General features: G+C 34.5%; 2 protein-coding genes across 3 annotated transcripts in view; both read right to left on the bottom strand.

The window, feature by feature from the left end:
• LOC139906493 (uncharacterized) overlaps positions 1-14,469 on the bottom strand; it is a 258,054-nt gene that overhangs the window by 178,667 nt on the left and 64,918 nt on the right. The window lies entirely within an intron of this gene.
• Positions 3,818-8,139, bottom strand: LOC121125227 (uncharacterized). Of its 2 annotated transcripts, XM_071891302.1 has the most exons (8): positions 7,963-8,111; positions 7,818-7,898; positions 7,702-7,746; positions 7,437-7,600; positions 6,953-7,383; positions 5,796-5,953; positions 5,098-5,735; positions 3,818-5,043 (listed from the first exon to the last, which is right to left on the bottom strand). In XM_071891302.1, the coding sequence occupies exons 5-8, from the start codon at positions 7,360-7,362 to the stop codon at positions 4,039-4,041; spliced, it is 2,211 nt and encodes a 736-aa protein (XP_071747403.1). In that variant the 5' UTR covers positions 7,363-7,383; positions 7,437-7,600; positions 7,702-7,746; positions 7,818-7,898; positions 7,963-8,111; the 3' UTR covers positions 3,818-4,038. The 2 variants fall into 2 exon arrangements, with proteins under 2 accessions (XP_071747403.1, XP_071747402.1); XM_071891301.1 differs by lacking the exon at positions 7,702-7,746 and having other exon boundaries at positions 7,779-7,898; positions 7,963-8,139.

The following is a 14,469-nucleotide window of genomic DNA, read 5'->3' as shown; positions in this document are numbered from 1 at the left end:
ACCCTCACAAAAAGTGTGTTCTAATTATTGGAAGCAATAGATACCAAATATCCAGTTGATCTTTCGAACGTGCAAAATGATTCTTTTTGCCCAAACGTATTTGCTTTTCATGAGTCTTTTTAGCCAACTAAGGGTTAGATTTTTCCGAAATACTTCTGTGTCGACTGAACCCAGTCCCCAGCTATTAAGTGAGGTAATAAGGAGGTTATTGGAGGTAAGTTGTCGTTTATCTCCCCAGATAAGGTACTTATTTCTTGAGGCAGTCTACTTTTTTTTTTTTTTTTTTTTGCATGTGTTTGTGGAAAATTGTGTTTATCTCAAGAGATGGTCTATTTTGAGAACGACCATTTTTGTCCCAGATTAAAAACTTTTAAAAATATTCAACGAATTATCTATATCTGTTGACGTCCTTTGACAATTTATCGACATTTTTTTCGTTTTTCACTTGAATGACATGTTCTTGAGATATCAAAGAGACAACAACGCCAAGGAGAGTGCTTGAGGATGCGTAAAGAAAGTTTGAAATTGAAGTTTCAAGTTGATTTTTTAGAGAGGTGATTAATTCTGTTTTAGTTATTTTAGTTTTTAAGCGTAATGCTCCTTTGAGTTCTACAAGTTCATCCTTAACGTTTTTTTGATGATATTTGGATTTCACTTTGTGATCCTTTTGTAAAAATTGGGAGATCATCTGCGTAATAAAGACTCGTGAATGATTTATCATTAATTTCGACACCTTTCACGCGATGGTTCAATTGAGTCTGCAGTAAATATAATTCATGACAATCAGAAACAACGTAGAAAAACTTGTTTGCATCCCCTTTCTACTAAAAACTTTACTTTTGCATTTGTTAAGTCAAGTCTAGAGTAAGAGTAAATAAGGGCACAAGAAATAATATTGATGAATGTATGAGGGAGACTGCTACTTTATAATTGGCTTATTATGAATTAATGACACATCGAATGACAGGCTTTGTCGAAATCGATTAGCACGGCAGCAAAGTTTGTTCCATTTGGCATAGCTATTTCGATAGCCTCTTGAAGGGATCTTGGAAAGTCTTCTCCTAAACGATCTTTCATGAAGACCTTCTGTGCTGGAGGTATGATCAGATGGACAGTTAAGTTAATTCTTTTGTTAAGGCTTCCAGTGAGGATCTTATACGATGTGTCCAGAAGTGTTATAAGTCTGTAGTTGACAAGATTGAGATGATCCTTTTTGTGAATTATAGTATTGATCAGTATTCATGAACTGAAGGACAACGCCAGTTTGAAAAAATTCATCGTAGACGTTTTTTAAGACTTCGGATTTTGGCTAATTGAGGGTTTGATAAAACTCAAAAGGAAAACACGACTGCCCAGGAGATTTCAACTTTTTCTTCTAATCTACGATATATCTATCTATTTCATGAGATTGGGAGTATAAGTTGCTCCATAATTTAAGTCTATTTTAAGGGTTCTAGTTTTGTTTTTTTTTTCTTCAAAATTTGCCTTCTGGCTACTCCAACTGCCATTACTTTCTTTTTCAATACAGATATAGAAGACGACTCAATTTTTAGTTCAGCCTTTGTGTTTCAGTTTAAAAATCCTAGATCGATCTAAAACCGTTATATTTAATTTTAGTGAACCGTACTAATTTTTTCTATAAAAAAGTTCGGTCTAGATTGGTCCTAAAGAAAAATAATGTCTGGATCGGTCCCATTTAAAATTCAGTCGAGACCGATTCTATAGATTAATATTATATGACGTCCTGTCTGTTTCAAAGTTGTAAACATCAGCAAATTATCATATCAACTTCAATGTGTTGCATAATCATATTTGTTGGCTTTTTTTTTTACCAAGCGGGTCCTGCATCTTTTGAACTTTGTAAACTGGCCCAATCCGACAACATATTAAATAATTAGACTTCTATAAAAAACTTTGAGAACGTACTATTGACTGAAAACATTTTTCAGAAGGACAACTTCAATTTTCAAGACCAATGTCCCTAACCTAACAGCACAATTTTCGAATAAGCGAAGAATATAAAGGTAGTTTTTGTTCGAATATAATTTTTACATTACACTATCCAAAGTAGAACTGAAAAAGTTTCAAAGTAAATCCCTCCTCAGAGTATGATTCCGAATTTGGGATCCTACTGTTAATATATTTACCGAGCGATCCATTAAAATCAGAGTACAAATGGGAAAGGTGCAACAAAAGTTGCAATTTTCATTGCATTGTTTTTCTTCTTTATTATTTTGTTTAATATCACTTCAAATCAAGGATATTTCTTATCCAGAGCCATGGAATTCAAGAGACCTAGCATAATTACGCATAATTGTAGGCCTTCCCCTCGACCTACACCCAATAGGTGTACTCGTGGGGGTTAGCATCAGGGTTGGTGTCAAAAGTGGCTTCTCCACCCTCATAAGGTGATTTCCAACCTCTTTTTTGTGAGCTCTATAGACAGTCTCGTGTATCTCTTGAATGGGCTCTCATAGACTTCAGGGATTGGCCTGGGCTGTTTTCTTTAACTCCTCTGGGTCCAGTTTGACCTTTTTGACAGATCCCTTCTTCCTCTCCAATGTTTCGGACTTGCTGAGGCCGTAGAAGGTGGTCCTTGAGACGTCCAACTGCTTGGAGTGTGCGAATGGAAATTCATCGATCACGTGCAAGGGTCATTTCCTCGACTTCTCGATTTTCAAAAAATTTGTAAAACGTTTTTAGTCGTATAGTTGCTTTTTAAGCAGTTGCTTTAATATTACACCGCCCCAAAAAATATTAAAAAAAATCGTCCCTCCGTTTTAACCTGACCAGGTTCAGAAGAGTGCAAGTTTCAGCCTAGTAGGACCAACGGTGTGGGTACATAAAAGGACACACACAAACTTTATTTTATATATGTATATAAAGATTTTATGAGATGAAATAACTCAACTACTCTCACTCGTTCAATACAAAATAATTTCAACAATCGAAAGGGCAGGTTTATATAATAAGAGGGCAGAAAGAGTTTGGGCCCATCAAAAGGACATGTCGGGACGGTTGTGGCCCATGAGTCTTTGTGTGACTACCCTTGTAATAAAATACGACGAAACTTTCTTGATTTCGGAAATTGGTTAAAAAAGAAACACCAAGTAGTTTAAAATTTAACGATTAATCTAATTGAATGTGAAAATTTAGAGAACTAATTGATTAAAAAAGGTGAACCACAACAAGCTTGGGGCACATTGTGTAAGTTTGCCCACACGTCATACTTTCACTCTCGAAAATGGAGACAGCGACAGCGAAAAGTTGAAATCAAATATTGCAACTTTTAAATTCGTATAATAACTCTGCGATTGAGAGGTTGTTGGCTGAAAAATATCCAGGATATCTCATGTATTAATAGTTTTAAAATTTTATGTATTAATTTATTGTATAAAACATTTATGCAAAGATTTGAATAAATAGACGTATAACAATGCATGAGAAAATCGACTCCCTCAAATGACAGTGCAAACAGGACTTTTTGTCTCGCGCTTATATTTTGAGTCAAATGATCAAAGATAAAGACACATAATCAGAGAACAACGGTACACCGAATTACTTTCAAATTCAAATGAATTGATTCCACCATTTATAGTTGAAATCAGAAGTCAAATACTGGTGATACAATAGTTTTGGCTCGTGGTGGTCGATAGGAACGCAATATTAATTTTTCGGAGCCTACGTAGGAGTCATATTATAATTTATGTATTACTATCTATTTAAAAAAGATTGTCGGTACAATACAAATTCCAAAGAAGCGAGAGGACATAGCCCGATCGGTGGAGTGGACCCTGTACTACAAATGACTTCTTGATTTATGGAATATATATAATTTATCATTGATAGTAAAAATAATTCGAAAAATACACAAAAAGCATAACATTAAAATTTGATACAATGAACGTTTATAAGTAAGAGTAATTTTCGATGTAGGTGGGGTGGCTTGGTCTCGAATTCATTTTTTTCTTCTTTTTTGAGTGCTCAGAATATGCTCTTGTATAAGAAAATTGAATTTAATCTTAACACCACCTACTTTTATATAGTCAGCTTTCGCTTAGGACAAATATTTAAATGAGTCTTCATCAAATCCTTGCGGATATACCCTTTTCCACAACTATCACATCTATACGGTTTCTCTCCAGTATGAGTATATAAATGAATTCTCAAATTGCTTCGATCATTGAATGATTTGCCACAGAATTTGCAACCATATTGGATGGAAGGAGGCTTGTTACTATGTGCATTACGAGTGTGGCGCGATAAAGAGGATTGCCACGTAAAAGACTTTCCACAAATTTTGCAAACTCTTTTCTTGCCATTGGAATGGGATCGCATTTTCCCCTCATCAATGGGTGCAATATCATCATCATCTGTAGTCTGCCGACTTTCTAATAACTTTCCACATTTCTTACCATCTACTTCTTGTTTTACTCCATGAACAGACTCCATATGCTTAGAAAGCGTACGAGGTCCCCGAACATTAAGATGACATAGATGACAAGTTAGTGCTTTTTTTTTCACAGAGGAAGGGGACTCGATTTGAAAGTCAGATTTAGAGAAAGACTCCTTACTATTCATGATGTGATCACTCTGAACGTGTTCGCAAAATTCAATCGATGCATCAAAGATTAGGCTACAAACAGGGCATTGGTACTTGTAATTTCCATGGTCAATAAGAACATGAAGTCTCAAGTTCGATTTGGAAGGATATTTTTCGAAGCAGTAATCACAGTCGTACTCTTGAGTATTGGAAAAATGAGAGGATATTTTATGAATGAGAAAATGTATCAGACTTGAGCAATTCAAGCCACACACACTACACTGAAAGCCTCCACTTCCTAAGGATATTTTGCCTTCAGAGTCCGTAATCAAATCTTCTGATGGATGCTGAGAAAGGTACCAGGGATGCTGAGTCGAGAATCCATGTTCTTCCTTAACATGATTTGTAGCGTTGGATTCCAGTGAGAAGGATTCTAAACAAAAGTTGCATTGTAAAGTTGGACCTTCAATTGAAGAATGTATTTGGGACCTATGACATATCTAATATAAATCATAATTTATTTTAGCTTTTTTAATCAGTTTCTAATACAATACCTTTTTCATATGTGTTTCAAATTCCAATTTGCAAGAAAAACACTTTCTTTCACCCTTAACCTGAATGGTTTCCTCAGTCTTAGGATCATCAAGAATCCGTTTTAATTTATCAATATCCCAAGCGTCTCCATCAGAATCATTATTTATTTCACTTGGAATCGGAGTCAGAGTCTCTAAGTGTTCCCTCAGGATTTCCGTGAGTTTTGTTTGATTGAGATCCGCGTTATCGTGGAATAAATTCCCCTCATTATCGATTTCTAAGATATCACATAAATATTTATCAGGTGTATCTAAGCATTGGTCCAAGTCAGAAGTATCACAATTATCACTATTTGAACTAAGCATCATTCCACAATGACTTTTTAATACATGAGTAATTAAATCCTTGAAATTTGTGGATATATTTGTACAAAACAGACAGTTATTAAATGGTTCTGGGTCCATTTGATGATGAAACGTACAATGATACAAAAAGGACATTTCACTTGTACAAATTAGGCCACATTTGGTGCACTGTTCGTGATGGGCTTGAAGGGAAGTCTCTGTTTCTTCAATTAATTTGAAGAAGGAAAAATCGGATGTCCACTCTTTAAACCCGTGATCATGGATGAAATGAGAATCAAAGGGATCGTTTAAGGCTTTAAAAAATATATAATAATTAAATATCCAATATTATTATTTAAAAAAAAAATCCTTACACTCGTTATCAATCGGACATATAAAGGGAAGTTCGGTGCTATGGGATTTGAGGTAATGACTTATTTTATCTCTCCATGAAGGGAAGCTTGAACTCTCACAGAGATGGCAAATCGTGCTCTCACATTCGCTCATTTCAGGCCAGAAATCCTGAGGACATCTAAAATAACCAAAAGAAAAAATCCGAATAAAATTAACTTTTTCAAAGAAACATATCCTTGAATCCATTAACTGCATAACTAATTCCCAATGTACTGTTCCACTTTTACTTAATAAATATAAACACCCTATTATTTCGGTCAATTATGGACCTTATTCTTATTTTTGGGATGGATTGAGATACTTAAACGTATTAGATATAGTCTCGAGTCTTCATTTGATATATGAGAAACTTTATATAGATCAATAGGGCCCCTCAAATATAAAATATTTGATCTTTTTTAATAACTGATGAAAAATTATTTGTACTATCTCTAAAAGCAAATTGACGGATACTGCCTCCGAATGATTTATCAAAATAATTCATTAATATAAATGTAAGATAATTAGAGAAATAATACAAATGTATTCTTATGGAAAAAAGTATCTTGCTTACTTTTATGTTGATGGGATATATATAAATTGTGTACAAGTTGCAACCAAAAAATGAGAAGAAGAATTTTAAATGAAGGATTCACAGTACTTAGGATAATGATACTGCAATCATTTAATATTCCATGAATAAGCGATATATCAATGATGTAGTTTTTAGCTGTTTTTATAAAAAATTAATAAAATAAAAGTATTATGCGGCAAATTATTAAGCTCACTCATAAATGCTAAATATCCATTTTTTTAATAGATCAAAATAAAATGATAGTATCAATGAATAGTTGGTAATTAGAATGATCAATGTTGTAATTAAGTATTTTAAGACTAAGAAATTAAAACTGACACAATTAGCTAATACAAGTTACAACTTGTAAACAACATTATATATATATATATATGTATATAAAAATCAAGTGGACTAACATTTCCGTTGAAACCGAGGTGGTGTTCAAGATTAGACTCTGCTAACATAAATGATATATACTATTGTTTTTAATCTAAACATAACATAATCCTATCCAAATGTATAAATAAAGGATCCGATTTGAGTTATAAATATAGAATTTGCCTGAGTTTAAAGAGATCAAATTGATATGAAGTAATGATGTCGATGACAATTGAGGTAGAATCCATTTCCAAGCTTTTCCTTTCTTCCCTGACTTTTTCCTTATTGATTGAACTTCCGCAAGCCTCTTCCTCCTTCTCCAGTTCTTTATTCTCTTCATCCCCCACAAGAGGTAGACGCGATCGAAGTTTATCCTTGGAGAGTCCCGCATTGTACTCAAAAAAGTCAATTTCTTCAATAAGATCATAACAGGAGTGGCAAATGACTCCTTCATTGCTGATCTCGAGTCCGAGTAGATCAAATATTTTAAAGAGGAGGCTCACATTGGAATGGGATGTACGATCTCCGGATAAAGAGTAGGAACTCTCTCCTCCTCGTACATACGTTGAACACACTCCGCAATAACCGCTCATTTTGTCAGTCAGGGACTCGGACTATTAATGAATAATTCTAGAATATTGAATATACATTGATTAATTATATTTACCAATGCCGATATTTATTTGATAGCAAGGGAATACTTCGAGATTTTCGACAGAGATTCCGACAACACACTCCTCTTTTCTACAGCTCTACAGACTACAATTGTATGGCTTGTTATTGTAGATGGCGCTTATAATTTATACCGCTCTTTATGTAGATAATATCTAGCTATATAGGTTAAAAAATATGACAATGAAAGATCGCGCTCTTTTTGTAATTGCAGTCTCAACAGGATCTTTTATTAACACATGCCTTCAACAGATACTTACATTTAAATTTCAGCATCCATACTTTCGTATGTTATTATCTTTTATCTAAATATGAACAATTAATAATAAAATTTCACCTTTAATCCATCATATGAACGTACTGGCCGCGTACTTACAAGTAAACGCTGGAATCATTCTTATCTAAACACTTCAATCCGAAAACTACTAATATTATTTGATTTTTTTCGTATGATATGCTAAAAAACACTTTTACAACGAAGAAATGATCTATTGAACGTTCAACAACCGATTATACAATACCAATTAACATTTCTTTCTTCTCAATGTGATTCTATTATTAGCTACAGTATTGTCTATCATGTCAACACCACGCATATTTGCGTTGTACACCATAATAGAAATAGGGTATGTTGTTGAGAACTTCTTGTGTTTTCCTGTGTTAAGGACCCACTTATACAATATGCTCTGAATTTAAGTAGTTAGATCCAATGTAGATTAATCTAAAGGACTCTAGGTAAAGAGTGGGCACTCGAGGAAAGGAAGGTAGGCTTTAGTAGTTCTCAATTGTAATTGGCTTAAAATTAGAAGCTCATACATGTTCCTCAGCACCAGTTGGGGGGGGGGGCAAAGTGAAGGAGTGAGTCTCCCCCCACGTGAAAAAGAGAAGAATAAGGGCGACTTCGTGTTAGGAACATACTCTTCCTTGTTTTTAGATTAAATTGTATATATTCCCTTTGACCACTCTTTCCCAATAGTCCATTAGATTAATCCAGAGGAGTCTTTCCATGCAATTACATACAAATTATTGTCATAAAGTACTGTTTGCATACCTCTTTTGGCCATTTTGTTCAACTCAGTTTTACTTGTAAGATCCAGATAATTGTTCCTCGTTCTACTGATTGATCGGACTACACCTTTTCCTTCAGATCCCGAATAGTCTATTAGATCTAACGAAGTAAAAAGATTATCTTATGCCCAGCTTTTACTTCTTGGTGTTCAACCATCTCAATAACCACGTCTAGATCTTGACCAAGTTATCTTTCTTTGACCTTAGTTTTCTTGCCTCCATATGAGACAAGCAGTTCTCTTGTTTGAGTGCATGCACACCAGATATTAATTTTCAAACTAAAATGTACAGTTTTACATCTAATAAACTGTTAGAAGGGATTTACTATTGACTCATTAACATGAATAAATTCAAATCTCTCTGCATACTTTGTTGCTGTTTCATTGTCACAATCACTCAAGGACTGTGCTTTCCAAAAAAAAAAAAAAAATTCTGTATTCGGGAAACTCTCATAGTGAGTATATCTCATTAATTTCTAATGGTTCGGGCTGGACATGTTGGGGTCACTGTAAAATGATTGCAGTAAAAAGGTTGCAGACAAAATCATTGTGGTAATATCATCGTGTACATTTTGAATGTGAGATACAATGATTGTGGGGAATATGATTGTAAAGCAAAAATCATCGTGAGCAAGATGATTGTGAGTAATATTATTGTAAGACAATATTATCGTGTGCAAATAGGTTACAATTTATATTATATTCCGACAATAAAACACTTCAATGATGAATGTGAACGACTGGGCTTCAAGGCAGTTTAAATTCAACCGCCGCTGCTCCCCTGAGCATCACGGATCCAATCGAATCCCCTATAATACACCCGAGTCCTCTGGTTGTGCAGGTGAACTGCTTGGCTCCAAGACAGATTATTTTCCTTCGATGCTACTTCCCTGAGCATCAAGGACACCTTCTAATACCCAATAATACACACCGGACCTAAAGTTGTGAAGGTGAACTGCTTGGCTCCACTGGCCATCAAGGACCCTGTACCCCTTCGGATGTCCCATAATACAACCCGGCCCTTGGGTTGTATATCTAATATATATATATATATCTTTTTTAAATATTACATTTAAAAAAAGAAAATCAAAGATTAAATTTTGGAAAAAAAAAAAAATTAAACTTCAATGATAATTTAAAAATAATTTTAAAAAATTCAAAAATTCAAAGTTATTCGGAAAAAGCTAAATTTTTTTCAGGAATTAAATTTCAAATATTAATTTATTCAAAAATTAAATTTCAAATATTAAATTATTCAAAAATTAAATTTCAAATATTAATTTCAGTTGGAGTTTTTCCCCGCACAGAAAGTTCCAAAATTGCGACTCGATGTCTCTTCATATTATCGGCTGCTGTTTCACTGTTGCTATTTAGATTTTGCTGGAGTTTTGTTTATAACTAGTCAAGACCCTTGCCTCGAAGAAGTATAAACCGGTTTCAACTCAATAAAATCACGAATATGTACATGGCGTAAAATTTAAAGGAGTTTTTTTAGACGCGCGCACCTGTATAAGGTACACAGTATAAGTTTTCCCCGCACGCCATACTTTCTCTTTCTACCTCAAAATTGGAGACAGCCACAGCACAAAGTTGAAATTCAATTATTCAAACCTTTTAATAATAGATAAATAACTTCGCTAACTGAAGTTACCCGAAAAATATATTCTTGGAGAAGGAGGAGAGGGACTAGGAGTCAATCCCCGGACTGAGGATGACGCCAGAGGAGATCACATATCATTATTTAAAGTACTTCAACTATTTATATAATGTGATATCCTCTGGCCTATTTCCTCAGTTTATGGATTCAGTCCCTTTTCTCCTCTCCACTCCTTTATACTCCATAAAAGAGAAAGGCAAAACCATCTTCAGATAATGATACCTTCCATCTACTTTCAAGATTATCCAAAGTGCTAATTATCCGAATTTTCTGCTACTCTCATGGCAACAAAATGTTCTTCGTTTCGCAAAATTATTTTCTACGTATTTAAAGGTTGCAATATTTGATTTCAACTTGTTGTGGTTCACCTTTTTTAATCAATTAGTTACCTAAATTTTCACATTCAATTAGATTAATCGTTAAATTTTAAACTACTTGGTGTTTCTTTTTTAACCAATTTCCGAAATCAAGAAAGTTTCGTCGTATTTTATTACAAGGGTAGTCACACAAAGACTCATGGGCCACAACCGTCCCGACATGTCCTTTTGATGGGCCCAAACTCTTTCTGCCCTCTTATTATATAAACCTGCCCTTTCGATTGTTGAAATTGTTTTGTATTGAACGAGTGAGAGTAGTTGAGTTATTTCATCTCATAAAATCTTTATATACATATATAAAATAAAGTTTGTGTGTGTCCTTTTATGTACCCACACAGTTGGCCCTACTAGGCTGAAACTTGCACTCTTCTGAACCTGGTCAGGTTAAAACGGAGGGACGATTTTTTTAAATATTTTTTGGGGCGGTGTAATATTAAAGCAACTGCTTAAAAAGCAACTATACGACTAAAAACGTTTTACAAATTTTTTGAAAATCGAGAAGTCGAGGAAATGCCCCTTGCACGTGATCGATGAATTTCCATTCGCACACTCCAAGCAGTTGGACGTCTCAAGGACCACCTTCTACGGCCTCAGCAAGTCCGAAACATTGGAGAGGAAGAAGGGATCTGTCAAAAAGGTCAAACTGGACCCAGAGGAGTTAAAGAAAACAGCCCAGGCCAATCCCTGAAGTCTATGAGAGCCCATTCAAGAGATACACGAGACTGTCTATAGAGCTCACAAAAAAGAGGTTGGAAATCACCTTATGAGGGTGGAGAAGCCACTTTTGACACCAACCCTGATGCTAACCCCCACGACTACACCTATTGGGTGTAGGTCGAGGGGAAGGCCTACAATTATGCGTAATTATGCTAGGTCTCTTGAATTCCATGGCTCTGGATAAGAAATATCCTTGATTTGAAGTGATATTAAACAAAATAATAAAGAAGAAAAACAATGCAATGAAAATTGCAACTTTTGTTGCATCTTTCCCATTTGTACTCTGATTTTAATGGATCGCTCGGTATATATATTAACAGTAGGATCCCAAATTCGGAATCATACTCTGAGGAGGGATTTACTTTGAAACTTTTTCAGTTCTACTTTGGATAGTGTAATGTAAAAATTATATTTGAACAAAAACTACCTTTATATTCTTCGCTTATTCGAAAATTGTGCTGTTATGTTAGGGACATTGGTCTTGAAAATTGAAGTTGTCCTTCTGAAAAATGTTTTCAGTCAATAGTACGTTCTCAAAGTTTTTTATAGAAGTCTAATTATTTAATATGTTGTCGGATTGGGCCAGTTTACAAAGTTCAAAAGATGCAGGACCCGCTTGGTAAAAAAAAAAGCCAACAAATATGATTATGCAACACATTGAAGTTGATATGATAATTTGCTGATGTTTACAACTTTGAAACAGACAGGACGTCATATAATATTAATCTATAGAATCGGTCTCGACTGAATTTTAAATGGGACCGATCCAGACATTATTTTTCTTTAGGACCAATCTAGACCGAACTTTTTATAGAAAAATTAGTACGGTTCACTAAAATTAAATATAACGGTTTTAGATCGATCTAGGATTTTTAAACTGAAACACAAAGGCTGAACTAAAAATTGAGTCGTCTTCTATATCTGTATTGAAAAAGAAAGTAATGGCAGTTGGAGTAGCCAGAAGCCAAATTTTGAAGGAAAAAAAAGCAAACTAGAACCCTTAAAATAGACTTAAATTATGGAGCAACTTATCCTCCCAATCTCATGAAATAGATAGATATATCGTAGATTAGAAGAAAAAGTTGAAATCTCCTGGGCAGTCGTGTTTTCCTTTTGAGTTTTATCAAACCCTCAATTAGCCAAAATCCGAAGTCTTAAAAAACGTCTACGATGAATTTTTTCAAACTGGCGTTGTCCTTCAGTTCATGAATACTGATCAATACTATAATTCCCAAAAAGGATCATCTCAATCTTGTCAACTACAGACTTATAACACTTCTGGACACATCGTATAAGATCCTCACTGGAAGCCTTAACAAAAGAATTAACTTAACTGTCCATCTGATCATACCTCCAGCACAGAAGGTCTTCATGAAAGATCGTTTAGGAGAAGACTTTCCAAGATCCCTTCAAGAGGCTATCGAAATAGCTATGCCAAATGGAACAAACTTTGCTGCCGTGCTAATCGATTTCGACAAAGCCTGTCATTCGATGTGTCATTAATTCATAATAAGCCAATTATAAAGTAGCAGTCTCCCTCATACATTCATCAATATTATTTCTTGTGCCCTTATTTACTCTTACTCTAGACTTGACTTAACAAATGCAAAAGTAAAGTTTTTAGTAGAAAGGGGATGCAAACAAGTTTTTCTACGTTGTTTCTGATTGTCATGAATTATATTTACTGCAGACTCAATTGAACCATCGCGTGAAAGGTGTCGAAATTAATGATAAATCATTCACGAGTCTTTATTACGCAGATGATCTCCCAATTTTTACAACAGGATCACAAAGTGAAATCCAAATATCATCAAAAAAACGTTAAGGATGAACTTGTAGAACTCAAAGGAGCATTACGCTTAAAAACTAAAATAACTAAAACAGAATTAATCACCTCTCTAAAAAATCAACTTGAAACTTCAATTTCAAACTTTCTTTACGCAACCTCAAGCACTCTCCTTGGCGTTGTTGTCTCTTTGATATCTCAAGAACATGTCATTCAAGTGAAAAACGAAAAAAATGTCGATAAATTGACAAAGGAAGTCAACAAATATACTTCGTTGAATATTTTTGCAAAATTGGAAAAACTCTGAATCTGGGACAAAAATGGTCGTTCTCAAAATAGACCATCTCTTGAGATAAACACAATTTTCCACAAACACATGGAAAAAAAAAAAAAAAAAAAAAGTAGACTGCCTCAAGAAATAAGTACCTTATCTGGGGAGATAAACGACAACTTACCTCCAATAACCTCCTTATTACCTCACTTAATAGCTGGGGACTGGGTTCTCAGAAGTATTTCTTCTAACCCTTAGTTGGCTAAAAAGACTCATGAAAAGCAAATACGTTTGGGCAAAAAGAATCATTTTGCACGTTCGAAAGATCAACTGGATATTTGGTATCTATTGCTTCCAATAATTAGAACACACTTTTTGTGAGGGTATATTGATATTATTAAGCCAGAGTTTTCAGGAACGAAACCAAAACACGGCATTGCTCTCAGCCTCGAAACAACTGGACCTCCAAGAAAATTGAAAAAAAAAAAACTGTATCGTTCAAACGTTCAGACAGTACTTTGCACCCCCATTATACATAGTGCCAAAAACTATTGGCAAGTGGAGACCCTGTGGCGATTTTCGACGATTCCATAACGTCACAGTTCCAGATCGATATGGTCTTCCGAAGATATAAAATTTTACTAATCACTCAGTAGGCTGTTCAATATTTTCTACAGTTGATCTAGTCAAAGGTTATCATAAGATTCCAGATTTACCAAAAACAGCCATAATTACCCCTTTTTTCGAATTCATACGAATGTCTTGGTTTAAAAGATATGCACAGGTTTTCCAAGGACTCCTGGTTTAAAATAGGCTAGATTTGAAATTTATTTATCTAGTCGACATTTTAATTGCAAGTTCGTCTAAGGAGCAACATCTAAGAATTCATGACCACGAATGAGCCATTATCTAGCAAAGTATAAATTTGGGGCAACAAAAATAGACTTACTCTGTCATAATGGGATGTCATAAGGGATGATACCTCTCGCCAACAGAGTCAAAACAATTCAATCTTATCCAGTCCCGTCCAATCTTGCAAAAGTACAAGAACTCACATGTGTGTTAACATTTTATTATCGATTTCTTCCTGGTATAGTTAAATTTCTACGACCTTTTTTTTCAACTGAAAATAGGAGTTCTCCGGATCAAAGCT

This window comes from Lepeophtheirus salmonis, chromosome 10, assembly GCF_016086655.4.
Source record: "Lepeophtheirus salmonis chromosome 10, UVic_Lsal_1.4, whole genome shotgun sequence".
Classification (NCBI taxonomy): Eukaryota; Metazoa; Arthropoda; class Copepoda; order Siphonostomatoida; family Caligidae; genus Lepeophtheirus; species Lepeophtheirus salmonis.
Note: the sequence above shows the minus strand (reverse complement) of the source record. Positions and strands in the feature narration are given on the sequence as shown.

Coding starts and splice junctions, on each gene's coding strand:
- LOC121125227 (XM_071891301.1), bottom strand. CDS start 7,362: ATGAGCGGTTATTGCGGAGTGTGTTCAACGTATGTACGAGGAGGAGAG. Junction 5,954..6,952: donor TTTGATCTCTTTAAACTCAG/GCAAATTCTATA, acceptor TGGTTATTTTAG/ATGTCCTCAGGATTTCTGGC. Junction 5,044..5,097: donor TTGAAACACATATGAAAAAG/GTATTGTATTAG, acceptor GATTTATATTAG/ATATGTCATAGGTCCCAAAT.